Source organism: Mytilus edulis, chromosome 13 (genome assembly GCF_963676685.1).
Source record: "Mytilus edulis chromosome 13, xbMytEdul2.2, whole genome shotgun sequence".
NCBI lineage: Eukaryota > Metazoa > Mollusca > Bivalvia > Mytilida > Mytilidae > Mytilus > Mytilus edulis.
Window position 1 is genome coordinate 17,953,850 of NC_092356.1, and position 22,487 is coordinate 17,976,336.

At 31.2% G+C, this 22,487-nt stretch overlaps 1 protein-coding gene and 1 long non-coding RNA gene across 5 annotated transcripts in view; both read right to left on the reverse strand.

Moving 5' to 3' along the window:
* Positions 1-7,972: 7,972 nt before the first annotated feature.
* LOC139499968 (uncharacterized) lies at positions 7,973-9,413 on the reverse strand. Its single transcript, XR_011658277.1, has 2 exons — positions 8,669-9,413; positions 7,973-8,627 (listed from the first exon to the last, which is right to left on the reverse strand). It is a non-coding gene; the product is annotated as an uncharacterized lncRNA (long non-coding RNA).
* A 593-nt stretch (positions 9,414-10,006) lies between these two features.
* Positions 10,007-22,487, reverse strand: part of LOC139499967 (NAD kinase-like) — a 44,577-nt gene continuing 32,096 nt past the window's right edge. For all 4 annotated transcript variants that reach the window (XM_071288633.1, XM_071288632.1, XM_071288635.1 and 1 more), the window contains 8 exons: positions 17,942-18,056; positions 17,125-17,210; positions 16,462-16,564; positions 15,321-15,442; positions 14,185-14,284; positions 13,595-13,752; positions 12,673-12,755; positions 10,007-10,959 (listed from right to left, as the gene is read on the reverse strand). In XM_071288633.1, the coding sequence (XP_071144734.1) occupies positions 10,785-10,959; positions 12,673-12,755; positions 13,595-13,752; positions 14,185-14,284; positions 15,321-15,442; positions 16,462-16,564; positions 17,125-17,210; positions 17,942-18,056 (942 nt within the window). In that variant the 3' untranslated portion in view covers positions 10,007-10,784. The remainder of the gene's footprint in view (positions 10,960-12,672; positions 12,756-13,594; positions 13,753-14,184; positions 14,285-15,320; positions 15,443-16,461; positions 16,565-17,124; positions 17,211-17,941; positions 18,057-22,487) is intronic.

Genomic DNA, 22,487 nt, shown 5'->3' on the forward strand with positions numbered 1-22,487 from the left:
TTAAACCGCCGATACATCACATTCAATTCATCATGCTTTGCATTGGCAAAAGCCAATTTTGTCGGTATGGATCCAGTCTACGATTGACAAAGGGAAGTAATTTGTTTAAAAAGTGTGTTATAAGTACTAATAACAGAATCAAATCGGTAATTGGCAAATGGACTATTGTCAACAAGTTTTTACTTGGTGCCCAGTTTGTTGTTGGTTATTTGTTAGATAAATGTCATGACAAATGATCTGCTTAATTCTACTTTGTTTGGTGTTTATATAATGATTACAAAGGAAGGAAACAAAACAAATCAAATAGTATGATAGCCATCGCACAAATTGAATATGCTATATAAACAAATACGTCACACTTTATTAACCTCAGTCAAACCAGTTTTGTGTCTCTTGTGGGGAAATTACTTATTTGTAATTATAGTGATCCTTGTTTCTTTTGATGTTTGTGCTGATCTTTAATTTGCACGATCTTATATCAAAGCGGGGAAAACAAAATCAAAGGTTACAACATTATGGTTAGTCTTTACCATACATTTTATAGTTTATATATCAAATACAGATACAAAGAGAATGGGAAGTTGATATGTCAGTATGGTTGAAATTTAATACAATGATTCTACTTGCATGATAAAAATCTAAATCAAATCCAACTTGAACTGATTCAATGACATTACAAGCTTCTTTTAAGGTACAAGTAAACTTTGTCCAAATAATTATCATGAGTGACGTCTGGCAAGGCTATTTTAATTTTTTTTTCTGGGACGTTATAATTATATGGACTAAAGTAAAGAAAGAGGGACGAAAGATACCAAAGGGACAGTCAAACTCATAAATCTAAAACAACTGACAACGCCATGGCTAAAAATGAAAAAGACAAACAGAAAAACAATAGAACACATGACACAACACGAACCCCACCAAAAACTAGGGGTGATCTCAGGTGCTCCGGCAGGGTAAGCAGATTCTGCTCCACATGTGGCACCCGTCGTGTTGCTTATGTGATTACAAATCCGGTAAATAGTCTAATTCGGTAAACTACGACAAATCCCGTATTTTTTTTATTATCTGTTTTAGCCGACGTATTTATGGAAAACTGTGTCGACATAAAATATTAACGTGTTTATTTTCTTACTACTCCATGTTAAACTGATACATAAAAAATATAATCAAAGATACCTTCATGCTGTTTATCTATTTCAATGTTTTTCAAATGTTTCGTATGCTTTGCCTCACAAAACATGTATCAAATCTTTATATTGAATACCTCTAGAGTAAACTCATCCTAGATACTAGGATTAAATTGTGTACACCAGACACACGTTTCGTCTACAAAAGACTCAACAGTGACACTCGAATCAAAACAGATAAAAGTCCAAATAAAATACAAATTTAAAGAGCAGGGATTTTGAGAGGTTTTGTCACACGCAACTAAAGTAATGTATTCCTTGTGTAGAATGTCCATGTTCAAATGTATTATAGGATGAGAGATACGTTTTAAAGTTTTTATAATTGTATGCTTTAATAGAATTCGATGCAACTGTCATACAAGTGAGAGGTTTAGCTTGCTTTACAACCAGGTTTAATCCACCTTTTATACAGTAAGAAAATTGCGGTACTGACAGTTGTTATCCATAAGTTTGATGTGTTTGAGCTTTTGATTTTGCCATTTGATTAGGGACTTTCCTTATTTAAATCTTCCTCGGAGTTCAGTATTTTTGTGATTTTAATTCATCAACCCGTCGTTCTCGGGCCTATGTTGATCTCTTGGGTAGTTATGAAATACCAATTTTACTACAAATACCTGACTCACTGTCTATGATATCTGAATAATAGTTTTGTTTTAAAAAAAAAACTGGATTACCATTAAAACGCGAACAATTCAATGCAAGTTTTGATACTTCTTGTACACAAGTACACGATTAGTGGATCAACAAAAACATACAAAAAAGGAAGTCAGAACAGGAAAGTTCAAGTTGTTGTTTTCGTTATATTGGCTATGATAATTACAACTACTTTTCTTTGTAGGAGTTATCTCCCCAAACACTGTTTTCCTTGTGTCCACAACTCCTTCGCAACCGTAAAAGATTACGACAAATTTATTTTATAAAATTGCTCGTTATATCCTACACATGATTTGTCCAATTTCGACTGAAGCAATATGAAAGCTCCATATGAGAGTTATTTCCCCTTTTGTATCTTAAATTTTGGAATGTATTTAAAACTGGAACACCATAAGTGATAGAGACCTAGGATCTTTTGATTTGAAGTCTTTGGTCTAAAAAAATGAAAATTAGGTCAAGGTCAAAGGTCAAGGTCATATTCTTATTTTGTGAATTAGGCTTATTTCCACTCATTTCCAGAAACCGTATAAGATATCGACAAATTATTTTGACTAAATTGATAGTTGCGACATGTCGTAATTTAATAATTTTAGTTGAAAGGGTGCCTAGACAATGAATGGGAGTTTTTGCCCCTATCATATCTAAAATTATGTGTAAAGTGATATAACGTATTAACCATACATATTAGAGACCTAGGGTCTTTTGATTTGAGATCCTAAGTTTGTGACCTTGAAATTGAGGTCAATGTCATAGGTTAATTTTGACCTTTGCTTTAAATTCATATCTATACATCATAAAGCCATATGAACTGACATTTTAGACTGATTTTTAATATTTTAATATCAAAATAGATATAAACTGGTGGAAAGACCTTCAATTGTTCTCTGAACAATTGGTTTTTATTTATGTTTGTTTGTGTTCTTTTTTCCGTTGTTCTTTAAAATGATCTTATAATAATAAATAGAAGTTACCAAAAGTCCCCATAGTATAGTTAGTTATTAACCACAACAAAAAATATTATATTAAAATTAAGATCAAAAGAGTAAGTCTTTCTTTTTCCGTATGATTATGAACTATTAAAGGTTGATATTTTATACAATAATAACACAATATGAACAATAACAAATGATTGGTGTACGCACCAGTGTCAAATTCAATATGGATGAAATTGCTATAGCACAAACTACTGGTCCGAGTACACAGCTATTTCGTAGTGCATTTCTTTTAGACAATAAATGAAAATTTAAAAAATCCCACCTGCGCTTTCTCAATAATATTTTTACAGTGTGTTGTACTACTTTTGGGACAAATTATATCAAAATTATAGAAAACTTCATCAGCTCCAACTCAAAATATGGACAATCTTATGTTAAGGGGTCTTGAAATCTTTTGACAGCTTCCGAAGTGCTAATTTTTTACCTTTTTCAGCTGGACCTAATCACTGCTTTACATTAATATTTATGACCCAAATTTGTTTACAGTGTCATTTCAACCCCAACTTGCTATATGAGGCATAAAACATGAAATAAATTTGGAAGGGGTATAACAAAAATTGGCAAGTAACACACTGTCCACACTAAGGACTATATTCTAGTACTTTACGCAAAAAGGATTCCCTGGCATTTCACGTAATTTTATTCTGTATTTCACTAAGCGTTTATATGAAAACGTTGCTGACAAAAAGGTTCTGCAGGTATTGATATGAAAATTTGTAAACTAATTAAAAACAAGAGTGCATATACTTGATAGTCGCCTGATTTATCGATCATACTGAATTGAATTTATATTAAAAATATAAGAGGAAAAGGTTAAACAACAAATGTTACTATAAATAAACATTCATGTTAAAAGGAGTATAGGTCCGGTAAGGACCGATTTTGGCCTCAAATTTCAGGTTCATCTGACAAAAGATTTTGACCACTTTTTAAACACTTAAGTGTCTATTTTATTTGATTCAATTAGTTGATGTGAAAGATTTTAACTGATTGTGCCATTTACAACGATCCGATTCAAGCTCAATTATGAAAAATCTACCAAATATGCAAAAAAATGTCACTTTTCATATGGTTTTTGTCAAAAATGAAAGTAGCCGCATCCGTGTTCATCCTCAACCTTTATATATGTTATGTATTATCATAAAATACAACTTACATTTTAATATTAAGGATGAACACGAATGCGGCCACTTTCGTTTGACACGAAAACCGTCTAAAATTTAACTAAAATGCTAGAATTGTGAAGATTTCAGTGATTTGGCATGACTTAATGGTGCTAGTACCAGATATATGTGCATTGTATTGTCAAAAACAGCCCATATTTATGTAAAAGAAGCATTCTGCTGTTCAATTAATAAATAAAAGTTTACATTTTAACAATTTTGTAAAACTGCTATATTTTGGGGCCAAAAAGGGGTCTTACCGGACCTACTCCTTTATCAGAATACCAGGCTTATAGTTTGGTACGCAAGGCGCGGTTTCGTCCGCACAAGACTCGGTAGTGGCGCTCGAATCTAAACCGGTGGAAGGTCAAATCAAATACTAAGACGGAGAGCAATAATTCCGAAAATCCGAAAAAGCTCAGCCGACTTCAGCTAGGCCAATGTGTGTCTAATGAGGCAAAGGTCAGAAGGACCTTGTTAGATGGACGTGTATACTTTACAATCGCAACATAGTTTAACTATAATTTCTTATAGTATATGAGAAACATATTTCAGAGTCAAGAAAACTGAACTTTGACCAATGCACGGATAAAAAATGAGATCAATGTCAGATAAACTCTGCCAGACAGCACATACACCCTTGCAATCATACACCAAAGTAGTTCAAATATTATTTATAGTATCTGACCATAAAAAAAATATACTGCTGACTGTTGAACTATGAAAATTAGGCCAAGGTCATACGAATCTTCCAGACAGACATGTATTCCATAAAATCATTTCATCCATCAACTAGAGTTGACATATGCCAAGAAAAGTATATGAGAATCAGATCATATCATGAAATAAAACAATGAATAATGTAAACGAAGTAAATATCAAATGAACTCTGCATGACAGAATTGAGCACCATGAAATCATTTAATACAACAAATTATTTTATATAACCTATTGCTTATTATATCTGTCTGAGAAACAGACTAGCCCATAAAAAATAGCACTGGCCACGTGCACTATACCATGCAAATGAGATCAATTTCCGACGAGACCTACAATTCATACCTATCCACATTAAAATCATTGCATACACCAAACATAGTTGACCTATTGCATGTAGTATCTGAGATAAATACTTAACCACGTGAACGTTACATTGATCACTTATCTATGAAATGAGGATAAAGGCTGATGAATTCTGCCTGACAGATATATAGACCTTGCAAGGAACCCATATATCAATTATAGTCTTATTATTTATAAGTGCACATTTTACAGCACATTTTTTTTCAAGCAGTCGCTGATCCATGAAATGAGGTCATTGACAATGGACATAAATGCATGACAGACTGAACTTCTTGTTTTGTTTTTATATTCGAACAAGACTAATGGGTCTTTTGGAACCGTTTTAAATGTAATGCCTGGTTTATATGATGAGTTAATTCGCAATATAAGGTATCTACCTCAATAGAAGGTATGAAGCATCTGTGGCATACAAGGTATACCTAGACATCTATGTCTTTACCATCTGAAATATAAATCTTTAAACAAATAGTTTTCTTTATTCTCAACTTTAAATTGAACAAACTTAATCAGAGTGTCATCCTGGAATGGGGGTAGCCAAATTATCCTGAACTTAAATACACCAAAAACCAATTTCAAATCGTCTATCAACCTGTATTTCAATTCACAGAATCATAGCATCGTGTGACAATTAAAATGTCCAATTTCTGAACATGTAACACATTTAAATTGCTGTTGAAGAAGAAAATGACATTACTGCGAGAAATAGAAAGTACAGAATTACATTCTTTACAAATCCATTATATTCATTTAAAAGTCATTGTGTTTCTGCTACTAGTATCTGAAATTAACAGTGGTTTTGGTAATTTTGACTTAACTTAGGGTTTATCCAAACATGAATTCATTTTGCCATAACTCTATTTAACTAAATCCATTTTAAGTCTTTTAGATACAGAGTCTTTCATTTTGGTTAATGATATCCTTTGATGCAGAAAAAAGTTTTTACAATGTTTACACTGGGATAATTTTTTATTTTTATTTATTAAAGAATGGCTGGAATAGAAGAATTATCATAAATAATGAAGTCCACACTGAATAATCTGCTAACATGATCTTCAAAAAAAGTGTGTGCTGCATTTTTATGCTAATTCAAAAGGATAGATTTTTTTTTATAGTCATAACTTATAACTCCTATGAGGAGTGGATATTTTGGTGGACATAAATGGTAGATAAGAGCTTGACATTATGAGAAAACTTTCAACCTCTAACAAAACTAATATTTTACAAATCGAACATGTTTCTGAACAAGCAACACACTTAAATTGCTGTTGAAAAAGACAATGACATATGTACAAGAAATACCCAATAAAAAAGATGATTATAACTTGGTTATTAATATATTTGGGCAGTTAATATATATGACAACTGACATTACAAAATAATGATCAAATTTTATATATGACCGAGACATTTCACCATTAAGGTGGTACCCAACACTTTCACTAAAATTAATTTGGCTCGTTTAATTTTCATAAAATTTTGTCAAAGTAGTATTTACTTTGACCCTTTAACAAAAATATTAAAATATAAAAAATTTTGAACCAAACCGTTTTGTCAGAAAAATTACACTGGTTATATAGCAATTTGACAAACACCAATTGTGATCATTGAGAAGCTTAATATTCTTTTTACAACACAACGTAATTAAAACGTTTAGCTGACTTTAAAGAGTTATCTCCCTGTAGTGTTAGGTACCACCTTAAATTGATTTGTTGAATCTTTTTTGTCAATGAAGGCAAACACAAAATTATACATGTTTTTGCAAAATAAAGGCACCAGTAATATACATCTGTTCAAAAGTCATAAATCGATTGAGAAAAACACAAATCTGGGTTACAAACTAAAATTGAAGAAAACACATAAACTATAAGAGGAAAAAACAAAACAACAGAGCACAGAAGTGCAACAAAAACAAACGACCTTGCAACATACATAGGCACGAACTATAACATAACAACTGCCATATTCCTGATTTGGTACAAAATGGTGGGTTTGAACCTGGTTTTGTGGCTAGCCAAACCTTTTAAACTTTTAAACAAATTAGTTTATAATGTGCTATGTTGATGTTATTTTAATATACTTATAAGACCAATTGGTTCTAATTTTATATAATGACAAAAGAAAACAATATTGTACTTTAGTTCTTTATTTCTTTTTTAAAAATAAAAATACACAGGTTTTTTCCATAACAGATAAATTGCCTGAAGAAACAATGCTGATTAACAGACAGAGATAAAAGAATCGTTACACTCATACTAAAAGCAAAAGCAAAAAGAATACACGTTATAAACATATCAAAATTGACAAATTTGACCTGAAGTTGCCATTTTATACTTTGATTTTGGATAAATAGATACAAGACAAACCCTGAAATAGTATGTAGAACACATGAACGTCTTTGTGAAGTACATCATATACTAAGCAAAATGTATATATTAACTTCATAATACTTTTTGATTTTCAAATTCATGAGGCCAAATAAGTTGTCTTATCAATCCCTTGTTCACTTTCCATTTGAAAGTGAAGTGGCCCTGTGTGTAAATTTGTCTGTAATTCCTCAATCACTGATTTTGATTTTCCATTGATTAAATTTACAGAAGAGATATTTCAGTGATTGTAATTTGATTGCAAAATTAGTCAAAATATCCCACTTTTCAGTAATTTTTATGCAAAAAGCACTGAACACAAGCTGGAATATTTATTCTAGTTGTTAGAATGTTCCAGTTCCTGCCAGGGATCTCAAATTTAAATAGAGGTGTGAGCATTTGTACTGTACTGTGACATTGGGGTGATGAACAGCAACATATGCTTTTGGTTTCGTCAAATTGTTTTGTGTTTTGTGTCATGAAAAACTTAATTGTCATTTAATTTGTATCAAAAAGTTATTTAAAAAAAAAGAAACGATGCAGAAACATTAACATATGCTAAATCCCCAAAAATCAGAACCCAACAAATACAAGTGATTCAACAGTAACAACAAACAGAGTTGTCTTTCACCCTGAAAGCAATCAGGATTAGAATTCTAATGCATAAATAACATATAACACTACAAACTACAGAATATCAATAATTCTCTTACATAATAAGATAAATAAAGACTTAAAAAAGTATCAGCGGATTATCAGATTTGTCCAATTGAGATACGAAATGTAGTTAAATTATCAAATGATAATGATTATCAAATAAATTTACATTTAAAATCAAACATAAATCCCCTTTGAGTGCCTTCCACATACCACAAAGTTGTCAATAACAATAACATCTATTGGCATATTTGATTCGTCCAGCAAATTGATAAAATATATGACCCTTACACTGATCCAATCATCTTCTGAGATCACTGGCACCCACATGTTGATAAAATATATGACCCTTACACTGATCCACTCATCTTCTGAGATCACTGGCACCCACATGTTGATTAACTATTATGATACAATGAGTCTGACACAAAGAGAGCTAATGAAAACCTAAACTTGCTTTGGCATTAGGATCAGCAATGTCACCATGACGACAACAGCAGCAGAACAACACAAAAGAACAGCCTTCAGATAACTTCATAGAACAGCCAACTTCAAAGAACAGCCTTCAGATAACTTCATAGAACAGCCTTCAGATAACTTCATCAAAAGTGTTCGTCATCAGCTTTCTACATAAGTTGACCTTCAAAAATAAACTTTCAGGACACAGAATTGTAAGGTTATAAGGAGCTCAAATATGTACTAACTTATATATACTAATTTACATTAAATTTGATACTAAAAAAGATAGCACATCCATTTAACCAGTTATAGAAGTTTGAATGGCACTGGAGCATTGGGTATTTTTTTAGAGGATTTTAAATTCTTGTTTTTAACAATTTATGCTCTGTATATTTTCGGCCCCATGAACCACACCTGAAACTCTTACTTGTGTTTAAAAGAAACTTTTTGGTAGATTAAAAATAATATGTCCATCTTAATTCAAATATTAATTTGTGATAATTTAACTGTGTGTGCATATATTATAAAATTGAGAAAAGAAATGGGGAATGTGTCAAAGAGACTATATCCTACCAAAGAACAGAAAACAGCCGAAGGCCACCACTTCAACAAAGTGAGAAAATCCTGCAACCGGATTTATTGTTTTATTATTTAGAGGCTGAGATGAAATGCTCATTGCCTGTGCAAAATATATTTGTACATACAGCAAAAATATTGCAAACATCATAAGTTATGATTCATAACTACTAACTAGTGATAAGTATGGATAAAATCAGGTTATTTGATTATCATAAAAAATGAATAAATAAGACATAAATGTACATGACAACAATTAAAATAGAGATCTACGTAAATCTACGTAAATACTGTGAATGCATTCATATTTATGGGTACCAAATTTCATGGAGCAAGCCAAAATGTATTTTGAGATCTCTGTAAATACAGTGAATGTACTCATTTTCATGGGGTACCAATTTTCATGGAGCAAGCCAAAATGTATTTAAGATCTCTGTATATATATTGAATGTATTCATTTTCATGGGTACCAATTTTCATGGTGTGAGCAAAAATGTATTTTGTTGATATTTGCTTAAGGGGATTAGGTTTTTTTTTACAAATTTGTATCAAACACTGTAGGAATTATAGTTGTTGAACAGTTACATATAACTTCATGTCTCACTACTTTACCTAACCAAAGAGCAGATTACAGCCAAAAGGCCACCAATTGAAATATAGTACACATGAAAAAAATGTACTGACAATCGAGTTTGAAATTTTACATATATTTACAAATAAATTCCATTGTTTAAATTCCATGAGAGGAGGTCACTGACAGGTCTTTACAGGAAATTTTTTTTGGAGGTCTCTATTAATATGGTGTCTATATCGTGAAAACATTATTTTTGTCTTGACGAAAATTGCATGAGTAATGGAAAATAAACTTATATAGAATTAAATATTTATAATATAAAAGTTCAGAAACATTATAACAGACATATCACAAAATATGCAAAAAAAATTATATAACAAATCATAAACATTAAAATATTTAAATGATTGCATTCATATATAAAATGAGAAACTTAACAAATATAAAACAATAATATATTTTGTTTGCTACTTTGAATATCCTTTTTTCAGACTGTTGAATCACATATCATAAACGGGCTGCAAAGATAGTATCTTTGATACATCAATTATGCAATACAGTAAAACCTGCTTAAACCCTTTATTTACAGTAAAACCTGCTTAAACCCTTTATTTTTCAAAAATAATCCTCAAATATCAAAGTTTATCTCCTTACATCTGGGAAAAGATTTACTGATACTTTTTGTTGTTGCAGAAAAAAGACTTTATTTTTAGTCTCTAAATTGCCTGAGTCTACTGTACTTCTATAAAAGACATTCAAAGCAACATGTCTCAACTTAACCATGCATACATATTCATTACATAAAGATGCATAAATGTTGACTACAATATTCTATGCTGCTCAATAGTTAACTATGGGAAACTGTAATATCTCCAAATACTGTTTTTAAGGTATTATGCATATTCCATAATTTAAAATTTGGAGTCCGGGCAAGATTTCTCATGAAATTAATCCCTCAAAAATCAAGAAAGTCTAACATGCATGGGGTTTCATTCCTATTTTGAAATATTTACTGTATACATAACAATTTCAAAAGTAGCAAACAAAATATTGACATGTAACCCAATGAATTAATTACTAAGTTCTACAGAGTCTAAACTGGTTGTACTAGGTATTGAGGAAAGAGGTTTCTGTTGTTGGCGAACGTTCCAATGTAAACACCCAGCTAACCCTGCAAACCAATCGTCTATCTGATCTCTAGCACATATAGAGGGTACTGGATACTGTGCTGTTGTTATCCTTAAACTGAAATTTAATTCAAATTAAAATTTATTGAACTTTTAAAAATTAACTTGTTAGTTACATATTCCTTCCTTCCAAGTAATTAACACTATCATTCCTTTCTTGTAGACTCTAAATCACAGCAAACAGTTTGAGAATTTAATGAAAAATTTCAACTTATTATTTGTTGTATACACCAATTCTTTTGTGTATTTCATGGGTAAAGATGATTCTAATGCAATTTGTATGTAACAATTTTTTCATTGGCTAAAAGTTGCCATCAAATCCACAGTTGACCAGGCGTAACTAAGGAGGGACAACCATTTTGAAAAGATTGAATCAACAAATGTTCGATTACTACTATATAATCCAAAATAAAACAACACCTACCCTGAATTCGCTGTTTTAAAGTTATTTTATCCGATTTTGAAGCGTACAGGTAACGCAATAACCTCCAGTTTGTAAGTTTTCATTTGTATGACGTCACGTTTACCCATGACGTCTTTGCGCCAAAATCGTTCATTAAGTTGCGGATTTTTTTTATTTGTCAAATTATGACATTTTTCCAAGTTTTATCGTATTATTTCTTTTTGAAATGCATTAGAATCGGAATAACAGTACTGTAGTTGAGGAGCTGCCACCGTCAATTTTGATTTGAAATCTACAATTGACGGTGGCAACTCTTCAACTACAGTACTGTTATTTCTTAAATCATAAATTTAAATGTTAAACCAAGTACATATTTTCTATAGGGTTGTATGCTGACTTTGACAAATTCACCAAATCAAATATCCTTGAGAATATAAATTTTCCTCAATCCATGAACTAGGTACCCACAGACACAAACCCATGAATCCACAGTATCCTATCTTTCACACAAACAGATAACAGGGGTCATCAAAGAGAGTGTTCATTGTTGAATGTATTACGGTAACCTACAGTTGTTTTTCTCGTTTGAATTGTTTTACATTGTCTTATCAGGGCCTATTATAGCTGACTATGCGATATGGACTTTGCTCATTGTTGAAGGCCGTACGGTGACCTATAGTTGTTTTTAAAATGTCTGTGTCATTTTGGTCTTTTGTGGATAGTTGTCTTATTGGCAATCATACCACATCTTCTTTTTTATAGTTGGTAACTTCCATGTCATTTGGTCTCTTGTAGAGAGTCGTCTCACTATCAACTATACAACATCTTCTTACCTTTATATCTAAATCTTGCCTAAATTGCCTATCACATATATCTTACCAGTCTCCCTGCATTAATTCTTGCCTCTTTCTCCCATCAAAGATAAATTATTCAAACCAGTATCTTTATATTAACCTTAGCTTATTTTTATTTCAATCTTAGATAACTTACACTCTCCCTGCATTAATTCTTGCCTGTTTCTCCCATCAAAGATAAATTATTCAAACCAGTATCTTTATATTAACCTTAACCAGTATCTTTATATTAACCTTAGCTTATTTTTATTTCGATCTTAGATAACTTACAGTCTCCCTGCATTAATTCTTGCCTGTTTCTCCCATCAAAGATAAATTATTCAAACCAGTATCCTTATATTAACCTTAACCAGTATCTTTATATTAACCTTAGCTTATTTTTATTTCGATCTTAGATAACTTACAGTCTCCCTGCATTAATTCTTGCCTGTTTCTCCCATCAAAGATAAATTATTCAAACCAGTATCTTTATATTAACCTTAGCTTATTTTTATTTCGATCTTAGATAACTTACCAGTCTCCCTGCATTAATTCTTGCCTGTTTCTCCCATCAAATGATAACCATACAGAACTCCTGGCATTTTCTGCCACCATTATCTGAAGAAAACATTATAATTCACATCTTATACTACTTATTAAAACAAAGATGCTTGCTTCCAAGTGTTGAGGGTTTAGTAATTTTGTTCGTTGATTTTGATCTTTGTATCGATCTGATGAGTCGAGCCATTTTCAACTGAGATTTTTAGTTTGTTCTTTTGTTGTGCTGTTACACAACATAGGGTGAAGGTTTGGCACCAGCAAACATGATTGACCCTGCAACAAAAGCCTGTCAAGATCCTATAAGGGAGCTACCATTTGATTTTTATGGGGGGGGGCTAGGATGAAAAATTTTGTCCTGCATTTTTTTTTTTTGCTGTAATCTCTGTCCTGACTTTTTATTTTTCACTCTGTTCGGTCCTGACTTTTTTTTTTAGTTTATCCTGACTTTTTTTTACCTAAATTGTCGTCCTGCCTTTTTTTTTTTGCAAGTGTCTCATCCTGACTTTTTTTTTTACACAAAACTCCTATCCTGCCTATTTTTTTCAAATTTCATCCTAGCCCCCCCATAAAAATCAAATGGTAGCTCCCTAATTCAGAATTTTTAGCATTTGTTGCTGTATATCATGTTTGTTTTTCTTGCATTGTTTTGAACATAAATCATGCTGTTAATTTTTTTTTTTTTAATTGTTTTTTAATTGTCACTTCAGGTTTTTTCATGGTTACCAAATTTTGTCTTTTGTGGAAAAATTTAATTTTGTGAATATTTGATTTTGGAGTTTTTACAAATTCTGAATAAAAGACTTTGTGCAAAGTGGAACATTAAAATTTGTTGTTCACTAGTCCCCACGAAGTCCATAAAAGTTGGTTTTCCAGGAATAATAATAAATCCAAAATACCTTGATTTCCACTCCAGCTGGAACAATAACTGGTCGGAATGATAAAGAATGAGGACAAATAGGGCAGAGTATTATAGCTGGTACGCTGGGATGGACCATTGATGCTCCGGCAGATACAGCATAGGCAGTACTTCCTGTTGGCGTGGAAATAATCAAACCTGAAAATGTAAGACATATTGTTGGTGTTGATAAATTAAACATGAAAATGTTGGGCAATTATATGGTACAAATAATCAAACATAAGAAAAAAATATCGTAAACAGTTTCAGTGTGGAAACTATAAAATCTAAAATCATAGGTCAGTTTTTTTAAACTGATTATGGGGTATCTAGCTCGAGTGATCCTAACAAATTCTTAAAATATATGGCAAGTTTTTTAGAATGATGTGCCCAAAATTCAAAATTTTTAAGCCAATGATAATTGTAGTGAACTACTTAGATCACTAACCACAGAGGCCAAAAAAATCTACAGGAAAAATTCTGAAATTTTGAAATTTATCTTAAAAAATTCTGTATCTTAAAATAGAAAATAATCCATTCAATCATTTCACAATAGTATATACAAAGTAGCATAGAAATAAAAATACAAACCATCTCCTTGAACTGATGTTACAAGTTTTCCTTCTACAAACAGGTCTACATTACTAAGGTAGGGTGATTGTGCACGGTCAACAACTACTTCATTTAAAACCTAAAACATATTAAAATCATAATAATTCATATTTACTTAAAAAGCTAAGTGCATCTGACAAACAGAATTTCAATCTTGGTATCTATGATGAGTTTTTTACAACTAGTGTGTCAATGCCACTGCTCTTGAGAGTTTTCTCTCCGAGGGTATTTCTAGTCCAATAGTTAGCACTTCTGTGTTGATATGAATTATCATTGAAATGGTCATAATTATAAATCAACTGTTTATAAATTTTTCGATTTTTCTTAATACTAAAGATTCTACCCTGAGAATGGAATTACCTTTAATAGCTAGTTGTATTTGGCAAAACTTTTAAGAATTTTGGGTCCTAAATGCCCTTCATACTTAGTTCAGCCTTTTTATCTTTCTGGAATCAAGTGTCACTGATGAGATCTTATTAGAAGCGTGAAAAGTGCTTCTGGGGTAAATAACATAAATCCTGGTGTCTATGATTAGTTCTTATTAAAACAAAATATTTGTTATTTGTTCTTTGAATTATGTTTTTGGGAGTACCAAATTTATGGATGACCATAGTAGATCAAAAATTCAAATATTATTTTGAAATTGTTTTAATCATTGATAAAAGTGAATATTGATTTAGATCAAAATCACAGCTGACAGACAATAATTAAACCTCATTTGGGTCTATATGAATGCAATCTTTACTTTGACACTTAGTTTAAAATGAGTTATGAATGTTTTCAGCACGGCTCCCAGTTATCTATACATGTTTTATACAACAATTTAAGGTGGTACCCAACACTTTCACTAAAATTAACTTGGTTCGTTTAAATTTCATAAAATTTTGACAAAGTATATACTCCCTTTGACAAAAATATAAAAATTTCAAATAATTTGAACCAACAGTTTTTTCAGAAAAATTACACTGGTTATATAGCAGTTTGACAAATACTAATTTTGATCGTTTAGAAGCTTAATATGCCCTTAACAACATAACGTAATTAAAACGTTTAGATGATTTTACAGAGTTATCTTCCTGTAGTGTTAGGTACCACCTTAAGAAATATTTACTTACTAAATAACTTTGTTTACTATCAGAATTATTGATATGTTTTATATGTGATACTTTGTGTGATTCCGACCCAGATTTACACACTACACACTTAAGTCTATATCTTAGTGTTAGATCGGCATGACCTAAAAATATACAAAAACATAATTATCAAAAATACCAAGTGTTAGATCGACATGACCTACAAATATACAAGGAAAGATTTAACAAAAATACCTAAGGGACGACATCAAAAGATCAATGTAAGATAAAAAACTTAATTCAAATAGTTTGGGGGCGGGGGGTTGAAATGCAGCAAGATTTGGTTATCCGACATTGATTTTTACATATATCCATATGGGTCAATCAATTTTTCCCAAATTAAGTTAATAGGGGGGTAGGGGGGTCAGTGAAAAAACTATTTGAATTAAGTTTTTTATCCTTCATTGAACTTTTGATGTCGTCCCTAACTCCAATGTAAATGTAAATAAAAGAATTTAATAATGTTTTTTTCTTTCAATTTATACAAAATCAAAGCAAGTATCAATATTTTTTTGGCATTAGAACTACCAGTATCTTTCCATACAGTATTATTGAAAATCAGACTTATTTTAAACTGAGTTGCTATGTGTGTTACATTTTAATGTTGTGTCGTTGTTCTCCTCTTATATTTAATGCGTTTCCCTCAGTTTTAGTTTGTTACCCCGATTTTGTTTTTTGTTCCTAGATTTACGAGTTTAGAACAGCGGTATACTACTGTTGCCTATATTTAACTACACGTATTGCTGTGTGTTTCTTAATTTTACATAGGCTAGAGGTATAGCATTGATAGAAGGGTTGAGATCTCACAAAACATGTTTAACCCAACCACATGTTTGCATCTGTCCCAAATCAGGAGCCTCTGGCCTTTATTAGTTTGTATGTTTTTTTTTTAACTTTTAGTTCATTTATATGTTATGGAGTTTAGTATGACGTCCATTTACATTAAACTAGGACACATTTTTACATCGTTGGCCAGTTGAGGCCCACCTCCTGTTGCTGGATTTTCTCGCTGAAGTGATGACCCATTGGTGGCCTTCATCTGTTATCTGCTCTTTGGTTGGGTTATTGCCTCTCTGACAAATACCCCATTTCCATTCCCAATTTTATGTTATATTTACCTTACCTTCTAAAACATTTGTGACTTGTTCTTTAAAATTATCAAATGGAAATGGAGTTAAAAATCCTAGTGATCCCATGTTGAATGCCATCACTGGTGGAACGTTTGTCTGAAAATAAACATTAATGTAATTAAAATATATGAGCCATGTTGGGTAGTCATCTACAATGAACACTTTAAAGGGAAATAACTCTTTAAAATGTCTTTAAAATTATCAAATGGCAAAGGTGTTAAAAATCACAGTGAATTCCCCTGTTGAATACCAGGAATCGATTTCACAAAAAACTTACTACTAAGATTGATCGTAAGTCATGAACAATTCACGATCAATCTTAGTCATAAGTTTTTTTGTAAAATCGACTCCTGATTTCTGGTGGAACATTTATCTGAAATAAAACATTGAAGTATCTTGAATAAAAGCACAAAGTTTCAATATCTCCAGCGTTGAATAAATCTTATTCGTACAAGGGTAATAACTATTGAAAATTATTTTTTTTACTTCTATAAAATCATGAAAATAAAGAGAAATATAGACTTAAGATTTTTCAAAACCCATCTGTGTTATGAAGAAATTTAAGGCATATAACAAGACATATTATCTTGGTTTTATTTAGTCAAAGGGTAATCTCCCTTGGCACAGCTCTATCCTCTTCTGATAAGATATCTTACCTGGAAGAAATTTGAGGCATATAACAATGTACCATCCCCACCAAGACATATTATCATATCTATTTTTCCTGTTAGATCATCTTTACCTGAAAAAAAACAACAATAGAACACTATAATAAACTCTATCAAAATGGTAAATTAAACTGTACTTTCTAAAGCTAAACCACAAACAAAACCTGATGCACAAATAATCTTATAGAAAGTTTATTCGAATTATTTTGCAAATGTGTCTGCTCAAACTGGTGCTCTAAGCTGGCTGTCTTATATTTACAGTGAGGTGAGATTTTTTGCTCAATGTTGAAGGCCTGTCTTTGACTTTTAGATGAAGAACAGCAATAAAAGAACTGTTCCTTTGGTTTTTGGGGTTGTTTTTTTTAAGTGCATGTACTGATTTTGTGTCATGGATGAATACTCTAATCCTTTGTTTTTCTTTCATGTACACTGAGTTTTTTTTTAAATCGACCATATAAATAAAAATCTTGTCTGACAAAACATTCTATATGTGCCTATTCTCTGAATCAGGCATCTGTAATTCAGTGACAGTCATTGTTTGCTGTATTTCACATTTGTTTTTTGTTTATATAATGACATTGAATTATTTTCGTTTAAATTGTTCCACATTTTGTCATGCAGAGGTTTTTATAGCTGACTAAAGGGTTAAAGGCTGTATGGTGACCTTAAAATATTTGTCTTATTGCCAGTCATACAACGTCTTTTTTTTCTACTAATCACACTGCATTGATTCAACACACCCAAAACCAAATCAGAATTACTCAAAAGACAAACAGTACTTGGTCCAGATAGCCCTGTATCTTACCTTCTTCAAAAGTCTGTAATTTAGTTTTTAGGTGATCAACAAATTCTTCATCTTGTGACAGCAGGTAATTTTTATCTAAATATTTCTTTTCTATGTATACTACCATATTCTTAAACTGAAAATAAACAAAATTCATCAGATGTTTACATGTATAAAATGGATATCTTATTGGTGCTCAAGCACTATAAAACCAGGTTTAATCCACCCTTTTCTACATTTGAAAATGCCTGTACCAAGTCAGGAATATGACAGTTCTTGTCCATTCGTTTTTGATGCATTTTGTTATATGATTTTGCCATGTGATTATGGACTTTCCGAATTGATTTTCCTCTAAGTTTAGTATTTTTGTGATTTTACTTTTTTCTTTATTACATTTCAAGAGAAATGGTTTCTCTAAAACAATAACATTCATAGATATGTTTTTACTAATATCAATAATCAATCGATCAATATTTTTTCATAGTTATGATTACCAAAACAGTACTACTGACCCAATTATACAAAGCATTTGTGAGCATTTGGGAGTATTTACTGGTAAACCAAAGATTTAAGCCTACACAGCATGACCAAAATTCTTGAAGGTTAACTTCACCTGAGAGATTTATAACTTCATGTTTAGCAAAACTTTAGATTGATGTGAAGAAAATTTACCACTGCAATAATCAAGTAATAAAGCCAAAGAAATGTCAATTATACAATTGTAGAAAAAAAGAAGAAAAATTTGACATTTTAAGAAGTGCAAAATGACCCCTTGGGGAAACATGATAAAAAAAGAAAATGGGGTATGATTGCCTTTGAGACAACTTAATCCACAAAATTTCAAATGATGTGGCTCATTAATAGTTTATCATATTTCCAATCAAAACAAGATTTACTAGAGAAAACCAAAAATTGTGGATACTCATGTTTTTGGTTGTGCCTTTGGTAGCATTTATGGGTAAACCAACAAAGGTCAACATTGGGTCATCGCACCACAAAATTGTTAAAGGTCAACTTCACCTGCAGGAACTCTAGCTTCATGTTTAGCAAAACTATATATATGAATAAAATTTACAACTGCAATTACCATGTGTCAGTGAAATTATGCCAAAGAAATGTCAATTATACAATTGTCATTAAAAAAAGGAAAATTTGACATTTTTTAAGTGCAAAATGACCCCTTGGGAAATATGATAAAATAGAATAAGATGTGGTATGATTGCCTATGAAACAACATAATCCACTGAAATTCAAATAATGTGGCTCATTAATAGTTGACATTATTTTCCAATCAGAACAATATATATCTAAGAAGAAAAAAAAATCAAGTTTTATTACCTCTTAAAAATATAACATTTAAATTGACATATTAATACAGAAATATAAATTCTCCAACCAGAATTCCCTGAAATAATCTTTTTAAACCTTTCTTGATGTGACCATGATTTGGAGGAATTATGAGGATTATTTTTTTTAAATGTGAATAAATCAAATCATTAAAAAAAGATTACTGATGAAAAAAACTTATTTTATTCTGTCCTTAGACAACAGAGAAAAGAGCATTCATCTGATGAACATGTACTTCTTTAGAAATGTACAAACTTGCATACTTCCAAATACAGGCAAATTACAATTTCTAAAAGAACCGCTAACCTCCATGTTTGTTATGCTGAGGAATCATGGATTGAGAAAAGCTTAAATTTTTGTGAATTTTTTTTTGTGGTTTTGCCAAAGTATAAAATAAAATTAAGAATGGAAATGGGGAATGTGTCAAAGAGAGCAGACCAAAGCCACCAATCACATTCCAATAGAAAAAATTCATAAACTGTCGAATATTTAAATTTCCCTTGTTAATTGAAGGAAAGAATTGTATATAAAATCCAGTGGGAATAGGGGAGGTAATAAGTAAGTTATGGCCCCTCTGTGCACATTACAGCCATAGATGAACCCATCTAAGCTGTAGTGTATTTTGAAAACGAATTATCATTTTTGGATAAATTACTTTGATTTTTTTTGTCTGTTGGTTGCTAAACCACAAAGCCACTTTCAGTAATGGTAAACCATGGCTTTATAGTGGTATATAAAGATAGGAAAATGAGGTAAAATTGCCAACAAGTCATCTCTCACCAAATAATGACCTTGGACCACTGAACTTCTTCAAGAAAACTGGCAGTTTGTCCTTGTCAATTAAAAGGTTTCAGTCTAATCAAACAAATTTCATGATATATCAAAGCATTTTATGCTTAAGATTATGTTATTAAATTCATAGATCTGATTTTTTTAAAAATTAATTTAAAATATCGGTTGGAAAAAAACCACCTTAGAATTCAATTTATCTAAGCTGATAAGTCCCAGAACAATTATGTGTAAAATAGTTTTACCTAAAAAGGTATTTTGACATATTAAAATTATTCCCTTATAAGAAATCTGCCCAATGAAAATGTGTCAATAACTATCAAATAGTGACAAAAGTAGAAATTATTTTAAAGAGACATTTGACAGGAATAAACTCAATATTATTCATATTATTTTTTTTTAATAATCTAGGCTACTTTACTTAAATAATGATTTTGTACCTAATGACTGACAATAAAACAACAAAAACACATTTTTTTTCTTCATAAATCTTGTTTTAAATTACCATTTTTTTCATTTTAATTCTTCATACTCAATGGTTTTATTTAAGTACTGAGATTGCCAACCTAAAAATCGTTTGACCTAATCAAAGTTTTATATTTCAAACCTACATCTATGTAAATAGGTGAATATATAGCTAGGATTAAATCTTAAATGTAATTTTAATTTCAACATCAAATTATATCCAAAACAAGTGAAACTGCCAGCTACTGCTTCTGATCACTGATGATAGCCTCGCCACAAGTGGATAATTTTAATAGTGTAAAAATATGCAAGTGTTCAGTAAACAAGAAGTTGTTGAGTGATGAATCTGAAAACACATCACACAGTATAGCTGACTTATATAAACCCTGAAACCAAATTTCAGAAATCTTTGTATTGTAGTTTCTGAGAAAAACGTGACGAAAGTTTTAAATTTGGCTATCATGTGTAAAATGATACATTGAGTATTCGGTAAACAGAAAGTTGTTGAGTGATGAATCTGAAAACACATCACATGGTTAAGCAGACTTATATAAACCCTGAAACCAATTTTCAGAAATCCTTGTATCGTAGTTCGTGAAAAAAAATGTGACGAAAATATTCATGGGATGGAGGGACTGACGGATGGACAGACAACGGTAAAACAGTATACCCCCCTTTTTAAAAGCAGGGGTATAGGGTATTAAAAACATTTTAAAATGTGTAGGGTTTCCACAGAAAATTGAATAACATTTTGCATCATTCTTATACAGACTGGTACAGCTAAAAGCTAAAAAAAATAAAACATTGAACAAATCATGCAATTACACCTATTTTACTTATAGAACCCTCAGCTTTCTCTGGGAACTACAGTGCTTTTATTTTGTGGTTATTTGATTTGAGGACAGAGACAGCATTTTTTTATCATTATACACATAAAAATTTATGATATGGGCATAGAAATTGATATAAATAGAGAATGTGTATATTGGATAATAAGTTTCATATTTGGTTGAAAATAACTTAAGTTAGAGAACATTAACCAATTTTTGGACATACAATTATGCACATAAACAGATTACAATAAATGCTCCCTCAGGTGTGATGGCGTAGGCATAAAAATGCTACCAGACTGCCTTCATTTATGCTCAAATTTCAAAAAAGGTCATAAACGCCCTAAATTAGAGCCAAGTAGCATGTTTTAATGTCATGTCAAAGGTACATTTGCTAAAGTAATGTTGTATGATCTTTCATGCAGGTTTTATTTTTTCACATATTTACATTATGGTAGTATTCTTTGTATCTTTAATGTGACAAAAGTAAGCTGACTAAACCATGAAAATTGAGGGCTTGAATATGATTTTTTAACATGACAGGGTTAATTTACAGAACTAATAATAGGTTGAACTATTTGATATAGTTTTTGACTATAATGATAATTTTGTCCTACAGCTAGACAAAAAAAAATAAAAAATAAAATAAAGTTCTCTTTTCCATGCTAGCTTTGCTGACAGACTCTACATCACTATATACTGTATGCTTTAAAATAGTGGGGCTAAATAAAAGTAGTATATCTGATATTGATTTTTTTTCATGCTTTGTTTGTTTCAGTTGTAAATCAGATGAAATTGAGAATGAAAATGGATAATGTTCAAATAGACAACAACATGACTAAAGAGCAGAAAACAGCCAAAGCCCAGACCAATAGGTCTTCACAACCGAAGGCGGGCCTCTGAGCTGGCCCTTAAACAAAGTTGTGATACCTGACTTTTAAGTTTGAATTGAATTGAATTTTTGCATTTTTTAGACAAACTAATGTAGACAGTGTTCTTATCTTACCTCCACCAGCCAGGAGACCAGTTTTTCTATAATCTTACCTCCACCAGCCAGGAGACCAGTTTTTTAATATTACCTCCACCAGCCAGGAGACCAGTTTTTCTATAGTCTTACCTCCACCAGCCAGGAGACC